The following is a 21,373-nucleotide window of genomic DNA, read 5'->3' on the forward strand; positions in this document are numbered from 1 at the left end:
AGTCGCAGATTTCTCAATACATGAGGCACCTGATCACACGTTTAGAGGGATAATTCAAGTGTTATTATCACAACAGAATACAACAAGAAGAACCGAATGTCAACATGGAATATGTGTTAGCCCTGACCAAGGTCTTATTAACTATTATTAGCACCATGAAAACTGGGCCTTCTTTTCCACTGTGAAAGATCTGTCGTTTGTTTTTTAATGTATTTGGAATATGCAGATATCTCAAAGCTTCCCGGTGCTTAAATCACTTCTTGGGTTGTAGTTCAAACTTACTCCAATCACATCATGTGCACTACAGCAAAGCCAGAAGGCAACAGTTATGCAGCTTGCATTTGAACCATATGCAAATTCTGAATTAAAAGTACCAAAACATTCACAGCACAAAAAAGGCGACCTGTAACAGTGTTAATAAATGTAATATATTAGCAAAGAAAATGAATTTGAAAGCATTGGCTAGCACTATAAATGCTAGGTGGGGTAAGTTTAAAATGACACACCATTAACTCTTTTAATTACTTGGCCTATGTGTAATGAAATTCCAGTACAGAGTACTTAAAATAATAACTAGTCCAAACGGGAACTGTAAGTAAAACGTGTGTAATGCAAGGTGAGCCATGCAAATTCCACTGGCAACCCCAGACTCTATCATGGATGGCAAACTTCATGGAGCTAATACAGGATTAGAGAGGAAAGTCACTGGGGCTACCTCATTTTCAGTTTAGAAGTCCTGATATACAGACACAACACAGGTATTGCCATGTTTGACTACCTATGCAGAACACACAGACTCACTGGAAATGTTTATGTTGAAATTTTGACCCAGTTTAAATCAAGTGCCCCCACCCCCCAGTTTAGATCCCACATTAAGAAAAAAAAAACGTTTGACAAATCATTAATAAAGGTAAAAAGATTGTTTCCCAATATCACTTTCTTACAAGCTATTGTCAAACTCTGCACCAGTATTTGTTCACACCCTTAAAAAAACACTTAACAAAAATAAAACGAAGCTGCTGTTAAATAAACACTGACATCACCTAGCACTTAATTTTACACCAGATTTTTTAACACTGAGATATGTGCTGTGGATAATAACAGCAATACCCACACGTTAACTTTTTATTTATGAATGGGTTTTTCAAAAACTTTAATACATATATTTCTCTCATGGCAACCACTTATTTTGGTTGTTATTCTTGCAGTAGGTTTTAGCAAAACAGGTATAAATAACCCATCCCTTTTTTAACCACACCTAGGCCGCCCTAGATAATGAACAGGCACTAGTCACTAATGACAACCCCACCAAAAGGAAAATAGGTGTGGTAGGGTTAAAATGACATCCTCTCGTTCAACTGGTGATAATGATAATGATAATAATAATAATATTAATAATAATAAGAAGAAGAAGAATAAGAATAAGAATAAGAATAAGAATACTTACCAATTTAGGTTTGTTTTTACTGTCGTCTTCATTCGATTTTCTTTTAGCGTTTTTATTGGGGTCCTCCCCACCTGTAGCTTGTGGCAGGTTATCCATAATGAATCCCGGTATGTGTTATAAATTACTTATATAATCATCCATTCACCAGAACCATGTTTCTTTAAGCCATTTCATCCAACAATGTTGATAAACACAAGGCAATCCACAGTTCCGTGATCCCAAGAACGTTGTTATTTTTTCTCAAGTTCTTCTTAGCAGAACTATCCAAAAAGTAGAAAGACGTGAGAAGGGATCACTAGTGACGAAAACTGCAGTCAAGACTCACAAACTTAGCCAATTAAATCCAGTGGCACTGTGTGACTTGTAAGCAAAGGACAGTGTCTTTGCTGGAATTTGAATTGCAGTTCCGTCTCTGTGTCACACCACAAAGAATGGAAAAAGAGAGAAAAAACGGAAGAAATTATTTTTTTTTTGTTCAATATTGTGCAATAAACTTTCTCCCCAAGTGTCTGACCCGCATATCAATGTACTTGCCCTCAGTGCTACAACAAACAAACTGCAGAAGGCTAAAGTGCGACTACATATTAAACGCACGCTATCGTTTATTTTTTACAGCTTTTTTGCCGAGAGAGTAACATTTTAACAATGAAGCAGAACGTTGGAACTGCTGAAATAATACGGGAACTGACGTGAATGCAGCTAGCAGCACTCGTAGCACTGTAAAGTAACAGGCTAGTGTATGCTTCAACTCTTCTATGCAAGAAATCAAACGTGTTGGTTATTATTGTAATGCAATGAGACAAAAAAAAAGATCAGTTAGGTAATGCGACTGCCATATAATTTACACTATGAAAAATATGGAACTTATCGTGACTTATTTTTTATTTTTTTACAATTCTGAACAGATTTATTTACAGATAAAACTGAGCTAGATCTCTCTTGCACCACACGTGTTATTGTTGCAAAATACAATACTGTACAGTGCCGGCATATTATTTTACACTCAAGCTGTTCATTAATATTATTTTACATACATAGAGAAAATATCCGGTTAAACAAAACTCAAGAAAACCCTACCGCAGCTTACCATCCAACTAACCTTCGGTGACAGGCCCACAGTAATCCCGCCTCTTCTCTTACCATTTTAGAGAGGGCAAAAAGTAGAAGGGCAACTCCTCGTCGATTGGTCTCTGGGAGTGTCGCTCACGGGTACAGCTGAAGAGAGGGGAGGAGTCTGCTTCGACAGTGAGGTCAGGCTGCTGCTGATATCAGCTCCAGTACGCCCAGACCCGCATCTGCTTGTTTGTAGTGGAAGAGGCTGGTACAACACAATAGATAGGTTGGCGTTCAGGGCGATCCCGTTTTTGTTTTTTTTAAGTTACCAGACATATTCATTGTGTACTTGGCACAAGGTATCTTACTTTCCTATTAAAATATATACACGGATTGTGAGCAGAGCATCTTAACTTACTCTGAAGGTAAATGTAACAGGTCAACGCAGGGGTGAAATTCTCAACAACAAAGTTCAGGTACTCATTATGCTCAGTTAATACTTAAATTAATAATAATAATTAATACTTTAATCGATACATATCGGTACACGATACATTTATGAATAGAAAATAAGCCTTTAAAAATAACTGATAAAATATAACCAATTCACAACAAACTAAGAAGCTGGAAATAGCGTTGTACCCTCTGCAAGGGGTATCACTCAGTCATGTACTGTAATATAACACTTAAGTTAAACCTTAACAAGCATTGAGAAATATTACAATATGCGGTAACTGCTGTAGAGAGGGAGTTTTGTTTTAAGATATCCTAAAAAAAAAAAAAAAAAAAAAAGGGATTATGTCCACCTGGCCATGCTAGGATGACAGCCTTGGATTCCCTGTTATTAATGAATGTATTTATTTATTTTACTACGTAGCCAGTTACTTATCCTACAATAATATATCCGGTGTGCTTCTTTGTTGTGTGTATGTGTAGATTAATTACCATGCTCGATTCCAGAAAAAAGAGTGTATTTTAGGCAGGAACAGTATAAAAGTAACATAACAGATGAAATAAGTCCTGGCAGAATTTCAGCCCCGGGTCATCGTATACATGCATGGCATTGGAGGTTATTTGGAATACATCAGAATTATTTACTGTAACTTAAAAAGTACTGTGAGGTGAAGTACTGAGGCGCATGTTTATTAAATAAATAGTTTAAACAAAACGAAACAGCATGTTGGCCAAAACAAACAGACAGCACACAGCGAACAAGTACCGTGCTGGTTTAAAGCCAGCACAAGTAGCAATTGTTTCCTTGATTATCTCTTTAACTTACTCTCCTCCTCTGAACAAAACCCAACCTTGATTGAGAGGTTCCTGCCTCTTTTCTACAGCTGTGCCTGAGCTTGCTTGTTAATCATTCAGTCTGGCTCAGGCACATGCTGATTTCGCAGGGAAGGCAATTAACCTGTCCCTGCCAACCTAAAACACCCGTGCACAAATACATGCATTTTAAATAGCAGGCCTAAGACATAGGTCCCCAGAAGACACTGACCAAAGTGGTCCCTATTCCATTATCTTAACAGTGTTGACCTAAACAGCGGTGATCTAAAAATGCCACTTCAGTTTAAACCTCTAATAAGAGGCTTCTTTGTGTGTTAAGGTTATCTCAAACAAGTGACCTGATTTTCCAACGTGGGTAAAGTGCCCAAGTAATACATACTATATTGAGGGAGCTATTGGCATGTTGTTTGCCCAAAGGGGGGAAATACAAGCCATACTCTCATTTAAGTCATGTAAAGAAAAAATGACCTTGTGATCTTGACGTAACCAAATGGAAATCCAGAGGGCCTCAGGATTTTGACTTGCACATTGTTATTATGTGTGCTCATGCGAATGGGTTTGTAAGATTACAGGAAATGTAGGAAGTGGATTACAGTGCAAAGCAATTCTAAAAATAGAGAGTCTCAAAGCAAGACTGTTCCAGTCAATCTTTGCAGGTCATTGCACTGCCGTCAGAAACCCCCGGCTCTGAAACTAATCTTGGTTTTCAATAAATTACTAAATAATGTAATACAATCAGTATTTGCTTCCACTGACAGGACACTCATATAAATAAGCTGCACCGTAGATCCTATGTTTGTTTTTTCTTTCAAACAGACAACAATGAAGAAGTCTAGCGATGACACTATAATATGTATTTACTATGCATTTATTTGCATGTTTTCCTATGCATATACCTATATACACATTACCCTGTACAAATACTTTTTGAAGGGTAGTGGACTTACACAGTACTTAGGAAGTGTGAACAAATTTTGCATACGTACATATTACAAGCTGATGATTCCTATTTTTTAATTTACATTAGGACAGATTTATAACCATTGCTGTGTTTGTCTTTTAAAATTTTTTAAAAAATATGTCTGTTAAAAATAGTGTGCTGAGAATCCAATTTTGTTTTCGTGCTGAGGCCTTCTTCTGGCTTCTCAGATGTTGCAATAGGGTTTATGTATAACACTCCAGATGCACAGCAGATGGAAGTTGTGTTTTGGGATGGCAGAGTGCCACCTCTGGTGCCTCTCACCCAATCAGAAGCCAGTGTTGGTCTCCAAGCAACACCCGTAGTAGTCCTGACGGAAGTGGAACTCAGGGCCTTCTGCTTTGTCAGCTGTCCCAGTTCCCATTGTCATGGTAATCACATTGACAGGTGTGCCAGCAGGGTAAGGAAATGCTTCCTGTTACTTAAAGTATTCCCCAATCTTTTGGCTAATGTACCCCACCCCCGCCCCACAAGCACACACTTTGGGGACTTTTCACTATGTGCCTTAAATATCTCAAAAACATTTGAAAATGTTAAATTTGATAACTTGCTGATTTGTTTTCTTTTGTAAAAAAAAAGTATTTAAATTACATTTTACCAAATGTTATCTGCCTACAGCATTTTCCTCCGTCCTCACTCATATTATTTAAAAAGGCTTATCAGGTTTTAAGTGATACCTGACCTTAAAGACCTGAAGAAAGCCTGTCTAAGCCATCTTGTCTGGATGAATTTAACTGAGGCTCAAACATTCAAATGCAAATACTTTGGGGTCAAAAGTTTAATAAAAAGAAAAACATTTAGACGATCATAAACAACTTTACATTATTTTTCTCATCTCCCAAAAATACTTGGATGTAGTCCGTCTAATCATTTGCGTTATTAGGAGCAACAAGTGGTTGTAAGAAGGAACCACAATAACAGAAAAATAGACTAGGGCCTGGATTAATCAAAACCATGGTGGCCTCAGCCATTTTAAAGCATGATTATGGCACTGTCATAAACTTTGATTGAATTCAGGTCTAGGAGTTTGGAGGTTACTGATTATTATTTTATACAAGATTGTTAAGCTGATCGATCCAATGAGATGCAGCATCTCGTTTCCAGCAGTGTCTTCTACCTGGTTACAGCGATTGGGGAATTGAGGCCTTGTTTTTGAGAACATATTCAACCATGGCTTATAAAACCAGGCCATAATTTTACTGACCTGTCTTGGAGTTAGCAACTGACCTCTTTTTCGAAAGATGTCTTTACTGTCTACAGAGTAGACACACTGATGATGCTATTGAAACGCTGTGAAAACGTTCCCCACAAGAATGAATTGAAAGGTTACATTGCTTCCAAATATGTTTCAAAATCAATATATTTTTCATATTAGTGATTTGTTTAGAGTACTGATAATGATCTGTTACTTGATGTCATTTATGTTTAATCAAAAATACATGAACTGTTTGTATAAAACATACAGACAGCTGTAAACTATTTAACACACTCATCACAGAATGATGCAATTGAAGTTTCCACTATTTGAAGTATTGATAAATGCAACCTTGTAATAGTTTATTATCTGCTTTTGACAATTGTGATAAGTTCAGTGCTTTTCTCATAGTGTTCAAAGACCCTTCCCTATATTCAGTCTCAGACACATCGTTATTGTGAAGTTGTCTACAGGAGTAAAACTTCATATCCTGTGCCTTCTCGCTTGTTTGACTAAGGTAAAACAACTCACAATAGCTTGAACTTACCATGCCTAACATGGCATTAAAAACAAATTAAATCAAATGTTCAAGAAAAGAATGCAGATTGTCCTGAAATGATGACTATGTCCTTGATGCAAGGCTGCTATAAATAATCTACCTACTGTTATATTTTATGAGACTCCCATCCCACTGAAGATGTATTCACAAAGCCCACTAGTAATTGCACGTACATTTCTCAGCAATGCCTCGTTTCCAAGCAACATGCATAAAGATATTCCAAATAGGCAGAAATAAGAGATAATGCTAAAGGGACACGACCGTATTTATCAGTGGATCATATCATAAAAGTAATCCCACAAAGTGTTATGTTTAACTCTCTCTGTTTATTTAATTTGTATGAAAAACTAAATTGTACCAGGAAATAATTCATAATTCATAATGCATATTCAATGATGATTATGAAACCATAACTTTAACTGATCATACATATATGATACATAACATTTAAGGGATACAATATTATATATGACATCAGCTGCAGAAAAAAATGAACAAGGCTTGAGACTGACCTGCCACGAAGCTGGGGACAGGTATGAGTGACTAATCATGGAACAACTCCATGCAACCTTTTCATATGTGTGTGAAGTGGCACAGCAACAGGCTCTCCTAATCAAATCTAAAACACACTCAAATCCATGCAGACACCCTCACAATGATACTAATAAATTGGAACTGATACTTCCTGTTCACTTTGCATAATGATGAATGCATGGGGCTGCCAAATGTACAATCCAGTTATCCAACCCACTTTGCATTAGTTAATGAAACACTTATGTATATTGGAAACTGGCTCAGTCGTAACACTGAGGCATTGGTTCATCCATTACTGTAAATGACTGTTATAGCCATCTTCTTTTTTTTGTACCTTAAAAAAATATTGTTTTTTTTTTAAATATATTTTTGTTTCTCATATGCAAGTGTAACCTGTTTAGAGATTTGTGAGGTCTTGAAAGCGTTTGTATATAAGTGTTTTTACTGTATATTATAGTTAATCTAATGAACAGTATAAACCCACTGCATCTGTTATCTCACCTACCTATTCTGTAACTGTTAGTCTACTTTCAGTATATATATATAGTGTATCACTAGTGGTAGAGTCCCTTTGCTATCGACCCTGCCTCTGCACTAAGGTGGGAGGTAAGATAGTTATAAAGACACACACACACACACACACACACATTGCCTACCTTATTAGAGTGAGAGCTTAAAGAATAAGTAGCAGGGTTCTGAAAAATACAGCGTTCCACGTCCCCACCTGTTGCTACAACTGTTTAAATAACGCACCTGTAATTTTTATTTTTATTGTTAACATCCTGAGAACTGACAGTGTAATCAGTTTTGCCAATAAAGGATTATTGTCCACATTGTCGAACAGGTAACACAGCAATAACGATCCATGATGTGGTATGGAACAGAAAAGCCAGAGCACTTGTTATGTTTTTGTTTTTTTTTGGGTTTTTTTTTTTTGGTTTTCCGGCAGTGATTTAGAGGACAAATCTCAAATCCCAGTGCACTAGAGTGGACATTTTGATAAGAGCTTTGAAACAGACTTAAAGTTATAAGTGTAAAAACTTGTCAGGATGTTAATAATTACGTTATTTAAACAGTTGTAGCAACACATATAATGCTCTATTTTTCAGAAACCTCGTCAACAAAGTTAAAGAGGTATCTTATAAGATTGTTCATAGGATTTATCCTGTAAAACATGTCCTGGCTAGATTTAAACTTGAAATAGATTACGGTTGTGTGTTTTGTAATATGAAAAGAGAAACTTTATTTCATTTATTTTATCAATGTATTTATACAAAGTTATTTTGGAATGATATGCAGCATTATATTATGAGAACACTAAGTGAAACTGTACAGTTTGGTGGTGACGATATATTTATTTCAAAAAAGCAAATTTGGAACCGAACGTGGTATATATAATTACTATTGTAGCGTGGTCTTTGGAATAATTATCAGGCGTCATATATATATACAGTCAAACCTCAGAGAGTTAGGTTTATTTAATTTTCTTCTTGATACAGCAGTAGTATAGATTTAGCAGGGCAGACTTGAAACCGAGAACATGGCCGCTTGTTTATCTCTCGTTTGCTTACAGCGTATGTAAATACATATATATATATATATATATATATATATATATATATATATATACACACACACACACTACCCGTCCAAAGTTTTTAGAACACCTCCATTTTTCCAGTTTTTATTGAAATTTATGCAGTTTAATGTCTCAATGTACTCTGAAATTAAAGTATAGAACAAATAAACAGTTGGAGATAAAAAAGAAGTCATGGAATCGTTTTGTTTAACAAAATTTCATCTAAATTTTTGACTCATCAAAGTAGCCACCTTTTGCAGATATAACGGCCGAACACACTCGTGGCATTCTTTCTACAATGGAAATCAAATATTGTTCGGAAAGTTCTTCCCAACACTGTTGCAGAAGTTCCCACAAATGTGTTGCACTTGTAGGTTGCTTTGCTTTCACCCTTCTGTCCAGTTCATCCCAAACCAGCTCGATGGGGTTTAAGTCTGGAGACTGTGCTGGCCATTCCATGATTTGAAGCCTACCGTCTTGTTCTTTTCTTCTAAGGTAGTTCTGACATAGCCTGGAGGTATGTTTTGGGTCATTATCTTGCTGTAAGATGAACCCCTGACCAACTAGGCGTATACCAGAGGGTATTGCATGACGCTGCAAAATGCTGTGGTAGCAGTTTTGGTTCAGGGTGCCACTCACTCTGTGCAAGTCGCCCGACTCTGGATCCAGCAAAAGAGCCCCAGACCATCACGCTTCCTCCTCCATGTTTGACAGTTGGTGTCACACACCAAGGAACCATCCTTTCGCCTACTCGACGGCGTACAAAAACCCTGCGTGATGAACCGAAGATTTCAAATTTTGATTCATCGGTCCATAAGACCTTCTTCCAGTCTTCAGTAGTCCACTGGCGGTGCTTCATGGCCCAGGCAAACCTCTTTTTCTTATTTTGCCATCTTAGCAATGGCTTTCTTACTGCCACTCGACCTGTCAAACCTGCAGCTCGAAGTCTTCTCTTCACAGTTGAAACTGAGACTTGCTTACTTCGACCAGTGTTAAGCTGTGCTTGAAGCTGTTGTCCTGTGAGCCGCCTATCACGCAAGCTGTTGACTCTCAGAAACTTGTCTTCTGATTCTGTTGTGGCTTTGGGTCTGCCAGACCTCTTCCTGTCAGAGTTTCCTCCAGTTTCCAAGTGCCTTTTGATAGTGTAGGAAACTGTACTCACTGACACCTTGACTTTCTTTGCAATTTCTCTAAAGGAAAGACCTACACTTTTAAGGGTTATAATGGTCTGTCTGTCTTCCTTTGTTAATTGCCTTTTTCTCGCCATTATGAGAGCAATATACTACATCCTGCAGTACAGTACTGTCCAAATAATGCTTAAGAGGGTGTAGTAACACAGTCTGTTCCAACACTGCTTTCATACAGACAGAGGGTTTGTAAGTAATCCACAAAAGCTGGGACACCTGTAGAAATTGTTAGCATCAACTTTCAAGGCTTAATTTACTTCCATTGCTGCAGAACAGCTGTAAGTTGTTAACCCATTACTTGTTCCCTGAAAAAGGCCTTTTTGTATAACTCTGAAATGTACATTATTTTTCAGTTTTTTGTAACCTAAACTTTTTTTTTTAACCTTTGGCAGTTTACCGCTTACCTTTGTACCATTTCAGGTTATTCCCTGGATTTGAACTGCTTAAATTTCAATAAAAACTGGAAAAATGGGGGTGTTCTAAAACTTTTGACCGGTAGTGTGTGTGTATATATATATATATATATATATATATATATATATATATATATATATATATATATATACAGTGCCTTGCGAAAGTATTCGGCCCCCTTGAACTTTGCGACCTTTTGCCACATTTCAGGCTTCAAACATAAAGATATGAAACTGTAATTTTTTGTGAAGAATCAACAACAAGTGGGACACAATCATGAAGTGGAACGAAATTTATTGGATATTTCAAACTTTTTTAACAAATAAAAAACTGAAAAATTAGGCGTGCAAAATTATTCAGCCCCCTTAAGTTAATACTTTGTAGCGCCACCTTTTGCTGCGATTACAGCTGTAAGTCGCTTGGGGTATGTCTCTATCAGTTTTGCACATCGAGAGACTGAAATTTTTGCCCATTCCTCCTTGCAAAACAGCTCGAGCTCAGTGAGGTTGGATGGAGAGCATTTGTGAACAGCAGTTTTCAGTTCTTTCCACAGATTCTCGATTGGATTCAGGTCTGGACTTTGACTTGGCCATTCTAACACCTGGATATGTTTATTTGTGAACCATTCCATTGTAGATTTTGCTTTATGTTTTGGATCATTGTCTTGTTGGAAGACAAATCTCCGTCCCAGTCTCAGGTCTTTTGCAGACTCCATCAGGTTTTCTTCCAGAATGGTCCTGTATTTGGCTCCATCCATCTTCCCATCAATTTTAACCATCTTCCCTGTCCCTGCTGAAGAAAAGCAGGCCCAAACCATGATGCTGCCACCACCATGTTTGACAGTGGGGATGGTGTGTTCAGGGTGATGAGCTGTGTTGCTTTTACGCCAAACATAACGTTTTGCATTGTTGCCAAAAAGTTCGATTTTGGTTTCATCTGACCAGAGCACCTTCTTCCACATGTTTGGTGTGTCTCCCAGGTGGCTTGTGGCAAACTGTAAACGACACTTTTTATGGATATCTTTAAGAAATGGCTTTCTTCTTGCCACTCTTCCATAAAGGCCAGATTTGTGCAGTATACGACTGATTGTTGTCCTATGGACAGAGTCTCCCACCTCAGCTGTAGATCTCTGCAGTTCATCCAGAGTGATAATGGGCCTCTTGGCTGCATCTCTGATCAGTCTTCTCCTTGTATGAGCTGAAAGTTTAGAGGGACGGCCAGGTCTTGGTAGATTTGCAGTGGTCTGATACTCCTTCCATTTCAATATTATCGCTTGCACAGTGCTCCTTGGGATGTTTAAAGCTTGGGAAATCTTTTTGTATCCAAATCCGGCTTTAAACTTCTCCACAACAGTATCTCGGACCTGCCTGGTGTGTTCCTTGTTCTTCATGATGCTCTCTGCGCTTTAAACGGACCTCTGAGACTATCACAGTGCAGGTGCATTTATACGGAGACTTGATTACACACAGGTGGATTCTATTTATCATCATTAGTCATTTAGGTCAACATTGGATCATTCAGAGATCCTCACTGAACTTCTGGAGAGAGTTTGCTGCACTGAAAGTAAAGGGGCTGAATAATTTTGCACGCCCAATTTTTCAGTTTTTTATTTGTTAAAAAAGTTTGAAATATCCAATAAATTTCGTTCCACTTCATGATTGTGTCCCACTTGTTGTTGATTCTTCACAAAAAATTACAGTTTCATATCTTTATGTTTGAAGCCTGAAATGTGGCAAAAGGTTGCAAAGTTCAAGGGGGCCGAATACTTTCGCAAGGCACTGTATATATATATATATATATATATATATATATATATATATATATATATATATATATATATATATATAATTATTTAGTAAACAAACTACACTCACAAACTCCTGATGTAGACAGGCTTCGGTAAGGAAGATGAGGGTTTCTTGTTGTTTACTGTTTCTGCCTAACCCGTGGCTATTTATTTCAAACTCACATTATTACGAGAGTGAATGAGCTTCTCATTAACTAGTGTATGACGTCACCGTCTTCTTCCTCACTAACTTCCCGTCTACCCCCAAAATCTCGTGTCTCTAAACGGCCAAAATGCTACATATAGAATTAAACACAAATGAACTGAAATATACTGCTTACATTTTCCAGTTATAGTAATAATAAGTCCTGTGTTAACCTAAAGTTTATTATATTGTTAAATCCAAACTTATATATATATAATAATAATTCTGCTGTTTTTAATTCTACACTATTTTCTTAATATTTGGGAGGTATCATATTCATAAAGTGAAATGGTCAGGCCATAAACCAAATTTGAATCTGTTTAAAATAGAAATGGAAGATTATAGCAGCACCATCAGGACCATTAAAAATGGGAAAAGAACATCTGCTATTTTCTGATTTATTTAAAAAGTGAGAACGCAATATCCCTGGTAATGCATAAAGTTGATGTAATTTCTTTAGAGATGTTATAAAATAATTCCTCTTGTATATTCTTGCTATATTTTTGTGTTTATGCAATACAAAAATAAATAAATAAAATACAATTACAACAGTTTTACTATTAGTATACAATACTGAGTACTAAAAGGCTGAAAAAATGACAAAATGTAATGTTTCAAATCACTTTTATTGTTTGTTTGTTTTTTAATGGAAAAATGCAGCATTTTTTTCTCATTAGAGCCTTGATCCATCCTGGTAACAACCCCGCCCCTAACCCCGCCCCCAACCCCGCCCCCCACCTCCAGTGATGATGTAATACGTTAAAAATAAATTACAGGAACAATCTGCTTATTAAGGAGGCGGGTCACAGCCCAAGGTGAGGGACCGGGAGCAATCTGGCCTCTCTGAAACCAGCCTGTCTGACATCTCTTTCTATGGCAACTTGAGTTGCTTCAGGAAAGAATTGAAATAGATGCAAGACCCTGAGTGCTCCAGTCAATTAATTCACAGTGACAAGTCTGTCCCTGGGCAAAAAAAAAAATTATCTATCCAAGGCCCTTTTCATTGTGGGCATGTACAGTAACTAATACCCAATCAAATCATACGAAATAGCAGTAACAGAGGTTTGACTATGTAAAACCAATGAATAGCTGTTTGTTCGAAGGAAGGGATGAATGCATTTTTGTCCTAACAGTGGATATTTGCAAGATGATATTTCTTTTTGGAAGTGGCTGCAGGCCCGCCAGATTTGTAAAGTGCAATAAGCTGCATACAATGAACTGGGTATCTAATGAGTAACTAGGCATCTACCCTTGCATTAATATATCTGCTACCGCCAAGATAAATTAAACAGTTGCAGAGGTAATAAAGTTTCATGTACTGGTTATCATATACTTTCCCTGATTCCCAGTACCATGAAGTTATTAAAAAAAATGCAATGTGTTATAAAATGTCACAATGCTCAAATAGTCTTTGAGTTTACCCAGCAAAAAAAAGAAAACAAAAAACAGCTCTCAGAGTTTGCCGGCTGTAGTTTAAACTCAACAGTCATAAGATGTTTAGGTGTTCCTTACTGTTTACACCACAAACACAAAACATACTGTACATTGTGAATGAATGGGTTAATTGCGTATGATTTACAGTGTAGATACAGCGTCTCAATGGAGTGGCTCTTTGAAGAACTGTGTTAAAAATAAAAGAACTGACTTGCAGAATGAAGATGTATTGGATCTGTTTCCAGTCTAGCCAACTACTTGTGTTTTCTGCAAGCAAGAAAGATTTCAATAAAGTACAGGCGATGAAAAATTGCAAGGGAAGGCATTTCGTCTTTTTGAAGGGGGGGGGGGGAGGTAGAGGAATATTGGTTAGGATTAGGACTAAACATACACCAAATAAATTAAGGGTTTGCAGATTCACAGTCAATGCAGTTTGTTTAAAAAATGGGTATGTGGCAAAAGTGATATGCTATTGAAGTGTCACTGTAGTTTTCAGGTAGTTTGGAGTTCTTTGCCCGTTCACCCAGTGGACCCCAAACATGCCTTCCCTTGCTTATTGAGAAAATAAGCAACAATAAAAAAAGTCCCCTTTTTTGAAAATTATAAATTGAATTGTTGTGAAAAAACTGTCATTCAAAGAAAGAGAAAATAAATTCCCCTAGCTTTCCTTTATAATGCTAGCCAGACCTTCAAAGATCTTTGCTTTCTATCACCTAGATAAACAAGCCTAGCATGCAGGAAACATCCGCTTGTGAGTCCTATAATTAAATGACAAGAGATGTTTTAATAAAGATGAGATTTGCTCTTCATGTTACAAAGCCCTGACAAAAATCTTTCCAATGCTTGTCCTTGTAATGGAAAGCGAACCGTAAGAGCAGGAATATGCACTTGAATCACTTCTTATTTACAGAATAATAAAAATAGACAGAATCAGAAAGTCGCACTGTGCCAGTTGGCGGATGGTCACCGATGAACAACTGCACCTGCTTATTGCGTTGTCAGTCAAGGGGTTTTACAGGGGATCATCAACAATTAGTAAAACATTCAATCAAAATGTCATGCTTATACTGACAACAGTGAGATACCCATCTGTTTGTTTCATGTTCCGAGGAATAGCTGACAGGTATTCACAGCTGGTCTCACTGGTGAGGGTCAATGATTGATCAGGCACTAGTACACTTGATGTAAATAACCAATAATGCTTACAGAAATCGGACTGGCATTTTGTGCGCTTATCTCATATTCAAAAGACCTACAATCTGGAGCATCCTTTGGGTCACCAACACTTTAAACCGACATAATATCCAGCTGATTTCTATTAAACACGGGGCATTCTAGTTTTAGGCTTAAAAAAAGAGTTGAGATCTCCCCACAGAGGTCTAGTCTATCCCCACATGTCTGTCTCATGATGATTAACTTAATGAGTTGCACTTTGTTTTAGGGGCATTTTACATTAACTGCTAACATATTGCTGATGTGAGTATTTTTAGCTGACCTTTTTATATAGGATACTATATATTAATAAACATATGGTAAGCTAGTTGTTAAGTATAATGTCTAACAAAATAGTAATTACAGTAAATGGGCTGTATCTTTGCCAATCTTATCTTGACATTCTATCTAGACTAGACTACACAATGCAATACTAAAGTCCACTAGAGAGAATTCCCTGTCCAAAATGACTCTAGCTTCAGATGTATTTTATAGGGGGTAAACATTTACCAATGTTTATATAAATTTACTAACATTTAATATAAAGCCAAGGCAAACATGGCAGATCAAAGATTAGTATGGCGAAAATTAATAAATAGTTTAGCTTAGGAAAAGCATGCTAAACTGCAAGACTGCAAGTAGTATAGCGACCACCAAGATGATAGTAATAAGCATTGAATAGTGACTTGCACCCTGCAGCACTATGCAGGATTTGTACATCTACATCCATTGGTGCCTCCTGGCAGTGCATTTGCATAGAGAGGATACACTGAATCTCTGGAGTCTCAGCAGTATCCACTGAGTGAGCAACCCTTCCCTTTACAGTCTGGTGGTCAGACCACTCAGTTCAGTTCATGCTGATTAAGAACACTACAGGAAGCTTTTGTACACACATTGATCTGGCCTGGGTACAAATGACGGGATAACAGTTAAAGCTGTTAAGTTAATCCATACATTATTTAGTAGGTACTGTATTGTTTATCTAATTTAATGGGTTTAAACAGTTTTAATGTTTGGTTTTTTATCTTTCTTTCTCTTTTTATGATGTTCACAGTTGTTCTGAGTTCTGTTGCTGCTGTCTGTCATTTTGTCTGTGTGCTTCCGTAATTACAGGGAAATAACTTGCATGCCCCCACAGCATGTTGTAATCACATGAAAAGCAACAACACTGAGCTAGATTCTCACCCAATAAAGTTACCAAACCAAAATTAAACAACTAAGAAAAAAAAAAAAACACTTCATTTAGCCCGTTAATAATTACATACATAAACCATGAGTGGCAAACTGGACTCCAATTGCTTATAAACCCTGGGATAAATCCTCTATGGCCAAGGATTCTGTAATTACTCTTTATGTAAGAACACAAATGCGAGAAAATGGAAATGGTTTGTTGACCAGGTTTTTTAGGATTACTCACTACTTATAACATCTCTCCTATGAATCCAATTTTTAATTAAGTGCATACCCTTATGTGCATTACCTAATTAGGAGTACAGGTCCTGTGGGTTACCATGGCACCCCAGATTCCCACTTTCAGGCTAGTCAGCACTCCACACAGCACTTACTTACAGTACACCTCCTCCAGTACAGCACATGCATGACAAATCAGGATTAATTGAGTCTGCTTTGTGCTCAGCTCTGGTAAACAACCAAATGTACTCTGCAGGGTTGAAAGGGTATTTAACCTGGGATGGAGGTGGATATGGAATGAGGCTTTGCATATAATTTCAGATTCAATTTCATAGCTTTAAATTGGTGATTAACTAGCATGAAGAATGGTACTCTCTTGTGAATCAGTGAACAGCTGGGGTTGACTGCAGGTTAATGCCCGTTTTCATGGAAGGCTGTGCATGACTTGTGCAGAAAACACAGGATTCCATTTTACACTTTTGCATGTTGTTAACCCAAAACAGCAACATTGTTTCATAGTTACATTTTAGAAAGTAAGCACAATCATTTCGATAATTGTATTTGAATAACTTGTACTAAATCAGAATGATGATTGTTCTACGAATAACATAACTGGTGGTGCACCACAGGTATTGCAGCAGGAACAAGCAACCTTCACAGGGCGCTTTGAAAACAGCTACTATATACCCCCCCACTTTTATTTTTTAGCTAACCAGCATTAAATTATAACAGATCTCCTCCCAGCGGCTGATAAGTTAATAATACCGACATCACCATAAGACCGGTACTTACCACTCAACTACAGAGCTTGCTCTTTCATTGAATGGTAAAACGTTTGTCTTCTAACCCTATGGTTAGGGTCCCTCCCTTGCCTTTCCATTCAATTCAATGGGCTGAGATGCCAATTCATTATAAAATGCATGCTGCATTACCAATATCCAGCACAGCTTCTCCATCTTCAAATACTTAAACAGAAAATAGAAGACTAGACAGACTTTTTTTTTTGAGCCAACCATCTTCATATATGATGTTCATGATTCATGGATTTTATTTGATAAATGGACATGGTGAATTATCAAGAACAAAAATCAATGAGTGAAGATTTACTGTTGTGGGTGGGTCTACGCAGGCACTGATCTGATCACGTGAGGGCTATGGCGCCACTATTAGCAAGAAAAAATAACAACAACAAAAAAACAGTGCAGATTGAGTTCAGTCGCTATGTTTCAAACATACAAATGGCTGACTGTCCTGGAAAAAGTGATTTATCATCATTATCCCTCGTTGTGGACATGCCCATTGTGTAGTGATGTATCTATCTAGGAAGGGAGCCTGCTTCTGTAAGGTGTTTCCTTCAAAGCAGGGATTTATCAAGTCAGCAGTTCTGGAGTGGAAACGCCCTGCAGTCTTCAGGAAATTAAGAAAAATAAAGAGTCTCAGTCCATGTGGCTCCTGTGAAATCAGAGAGCTCAAGTGCATTTTTTTGTTTACCTTCGAACAGGAAGGGCTATCTTACAGAGACAGGGCTCTTTGACCCAAGGTTTTTAACATTGTTTCAGCTCTGAATGTGTTGTTTCTTATCTTGGCCTTTTAATACACTTCCTGATATCCACTATTGTGGCTAAAGACCAAAAAAGAAAAAAAAGGCTGACGTTTAGGGATTTCCTTAAATTAAACTAATTTAGACTTAAAAAAAAAAAAATGCAAACAATATTTAAATATATTGATGGTTATGCTTACCACGATTAAACTGATATGTTACTATTAAATTAAACTTTACACTGAATCTCTCGCTCTCTGCCTCTCTCTCACTCTCTCTTCTATCTTAACTGCTAAATTGTAGGCAGAAAAAAGGGAAAAAAAATCTTGATTAGTTATTGAGTAGAAAACAGAAAACATGATGGTTCTGCTTGGGTAACACAACATTGATCAACTATGGACTTAGTCCCTGAGTACTTATGTCCGTAACTCACTGATTATGTGTAAGTTACTTGTTAGAATCATCAAATGTAGCTCTGAAGACCTAATCAGCTATCATTCATCTTGATTGCCATAGCCAAGGGGCAGCAGGGGCCTTCTGCCTCCTCCAGTCCTTGATTCTTATCAGATCTTTACCTACAGTAACGATGGGGAGAGTGGACCCTGATGGAAACCATACCCATTAGGAAACAGCTGCAGTAAATTATTCTGTTAATGAAATTTAATCTGATAATTTGACTTGTCCTTTAGGGCAACTATACAGATAAATCAGAAAGAAACTACAGTGTATATGCTAGTCATAAAGGTGCAACATAGAACAAAACTCCATTACAACACTACAGAAAGAAGATTATTTTTTTCAAGATTCACAGCTGCATGATTGAATACATTTTGCTGTGCAGATATAAAATACATATTTGCAATATTCTGTACCGTATTTTTGTCTTAAATAAAGTAATCTTATATAAAACATGCAGTCAATTATCCTGCATTTTTTAAGTAATGCCATTAGCAATGTTTTCCTGCAGGAAAACTCGAAAGCCTAAGCACAAAACAACCCTTCCATTATGCAGGGAGCTGTATCCCAAGTCTTATCATACTGCAATACACCCAGGATAGCTGGGCCTGCAGACGCCACTACACAGCAATTGACTCAGGCCACGCAGCTGTTTACTTTTGCAGAGTTATCAAGAGAACACTCTTGGCACCAAGAACAGTTTCCACTGGCAAGAAAGTGAATAAACAGGACTGACCCTCGGCTCAGCCTTTTGGCTGCTCTGAACATGAATAAACTAATAAATGTGTGTGTGTGTTTTATTTTTTTATTTTTTTTAATGGTTCAATGCTTCTTTTAATTAGGAATCCATTAATGATTTACATGATTGCAATCAGCTATTTGTAATTAAAATGCAAATTCTGGTAGGATGTCATTGTTGCACAGAAAGCTCAAGTCGCTATGGTAAGAGGATTTAATTAATGGAAGCACTCCAAGAATAAAAAGTGCATGTGTGTGTTAAGTGTGTCCATTTTAATTTATTATTATTATTATTATTATTATTATTATTATTATTATTATTATTATTATTATTATTATTATTATTATTATTATTAAATAAATAATAATTGTGTTTGTAAATTGATACATTGTTTTAAAAAGCTGATGTGGGAGAAATTGCCAGAGATGTTTTTTTTTTGTTCTTGTTTTTTTTTTTTTGTAAAAGAAGGAATGCACTGTTGTTTTACCAGTTTACAGCTGTAAACACTTCTAGCAAATAAAGCATTTTTTAAGCAGGGTGTAGCATAGCGTCACAGTCAAGGCTGGTTTGCACCCTTGAAATAGTAAACCTAGACATGGAAGACTGCAGTTTACCACTTGTTCGAGCACTTTTATTTAATAACACAGGAACAAACAGGAACAAAACAAAAGGCTGAAACAAAACACTTAAAAACACTACAAATCAAACAAAACAAAACAGCACCCAAGCTTCAGCTATCCTGGTGCATAAATAAAGAGCACATCCTGCTACTCTCTATCCGTCTCGCTCTCACTCTCTTTCCACTCCGCACTCACCAAACAAACACCCTCTGTCTTTTTATAGCATGTGGCCAGGGGTTAATTGACAATTAATAAATCAATTACAATCTGGCCATAATTCCACACTTTTCTAATGAGTCAGTTAAACGATGCGGCTGTGTCAAACGATGGCCATCTTGGCTCCAGGCTGTTCGCCTGCTCGCCAAGATGGCTGTCAGCCACAAAATCAGAACACTCCAATGTGCAGAAACCTCTGCTCTGGTACACAGGGTCATTGCACAGTAATGTGTGTTCAGCCCTGCTCAGTAAACCTTAGAAACTTTCCTACTGAGACACCTTTCCTGTAAGTCATTCGTAAAATACCAAGAGTACTTAGGAAGTTCCTTTCCCAGCTTTATGGAGCGATTATAATCAGTCCAGCGATGTCGTGGTTTCTTGAATGTCTGAGTTCCAGACTCTCCCCTGAACGAAAGACTTACCTTATACCTTATACTCATCTTGGTGCCCTGAGACTCGTTTTTTTCATCTTAATGATTGGACAATAGTCTATCCACAATAAACCATAGACTATGTAAACTGCTTAGGATACATCGAAGGCAGTTTAGGGTCAACCAATCCCCCAACCTACATTGTTAAATCACTGTTGGTTGTTTAAAGGCTTTTATTGTATTCAGTGACCTAACATGCCACTTTTTCATTTAGACTAGATCTTATACATTGTAGATCTCTAGATTTCAAATACAGTTTAGTTATCCACTGCTGTGAATATTTAATATTATAATTTTTTTAGATGCAATAATATGGGTTTGTAAGCTTATCAGTAGAGGAAAAAACAACATGAAAGAACTAGAGCATAGATGTGGGAGGGAGGGAGGGCTTATACAGTCCTGTCAGATACCTGCTTGGAGTAATCACAATGAGGATGACCTAAACAGAACACCCTGTTCTCTTCAGCAGCAGTGAACTCGAGAGTATTAACACTGTAAGAATCTTCAGAACGCTGTGTGCTCATGCATACCACAGGCTTAAAGTATTACGTTGCAGCCAAGTTCAGATGTATTTCTGTGTGAGAATCACTGTGAGTTGTGCCATTTGCAGCTCATGAGCTACGTTTCCTGGCAGGCTAGATGAAAAGGTCACTTCAGGCAAGCATATTGAAATGTCCCAAGTTAAATCAGTGCTATAAAAAAAAACATTTTTCTAAGAGGTTCCCACAGTATGATAAAAATACTGTATATTCCTTTTTTTTAAAAATCAAAATGTATTTTACATCTGAAAGTATACAAGCAATCCAAAGAGCCCATACCTTTTACCTATCTGTAAAACGGATGTTATTCCAATATCAGATGAGGGCTTGTATATTATTTATATATATATCACATTTTTCTAAATGTACCAACCTACCTCCAATATATCCCTGATAGTGAAATGAATTGACATTGTTCATGGTTGTTCACCCAACTCAGTAGCCTTCACATACTGTAGGTAATCTCCTCCATCAAACCAAATAAGACTATGCTATAAGATTATGCCAGCCTGCAGGGTCTGTCAGTTTTATTTCCTAAACATTTCTTTTAA

At 37.1% G+C, this 21,373-nt stretch overlaps 1 protein-coding gene across 7 annotated transcripts in view; it reads right to left on the bottom strand.

The window, feature by feature from the left end:
• The window catches only part of LOC117430578 (protein diaphanous homolog 2), a 408,548-nt gene extending 405,954 nt beyond the window's left edge, over positions 1 to 2,594 (bottom strand). For 6 of the 7 annotated variants that reach the window (XM_059000922.1, XM_059000925.1, XM_059000921.1 and 3 more), the window contains exons 1-2: positions 2,535 to 2,594; positions 1,448 to 1,859 (exon numbers count right to left, since the gene is read on the bottom strand). In XM_059000922.1, the coding sequence (XP_058856905.1) occupies positions 1,448 to 1,543 (96 nt within the window). In that variant the 5' untranslated portion in view covers positions 1,544 to 1,859; positions 2,535 to 2,594. The remainder of the gene's footprint in view (positions 1 to 1,447; positions 1,860 to 2,534) is intronic. The other variant, XM_059000920.1, reaches the window with a different exon arrangement.
• Positions 2,595 to 21,373: the final 18,779 nt, after the last annotated feature.

This window comes from Acipenser ruthenus, chromosome 26 (assembly GCF_902713425.1).
Source record: "Acipenser ruthenus chromosome 26, fAciRut3.2 maternal haplotype, whole genome shotgun sequence".
Taxonomy (NCBI): Eukaryota; Metazoa; Chordata; class Actinopteri; order Acipenseriformes; family Acipenseridae; genus Acipenser; species Acipenser ruthenus.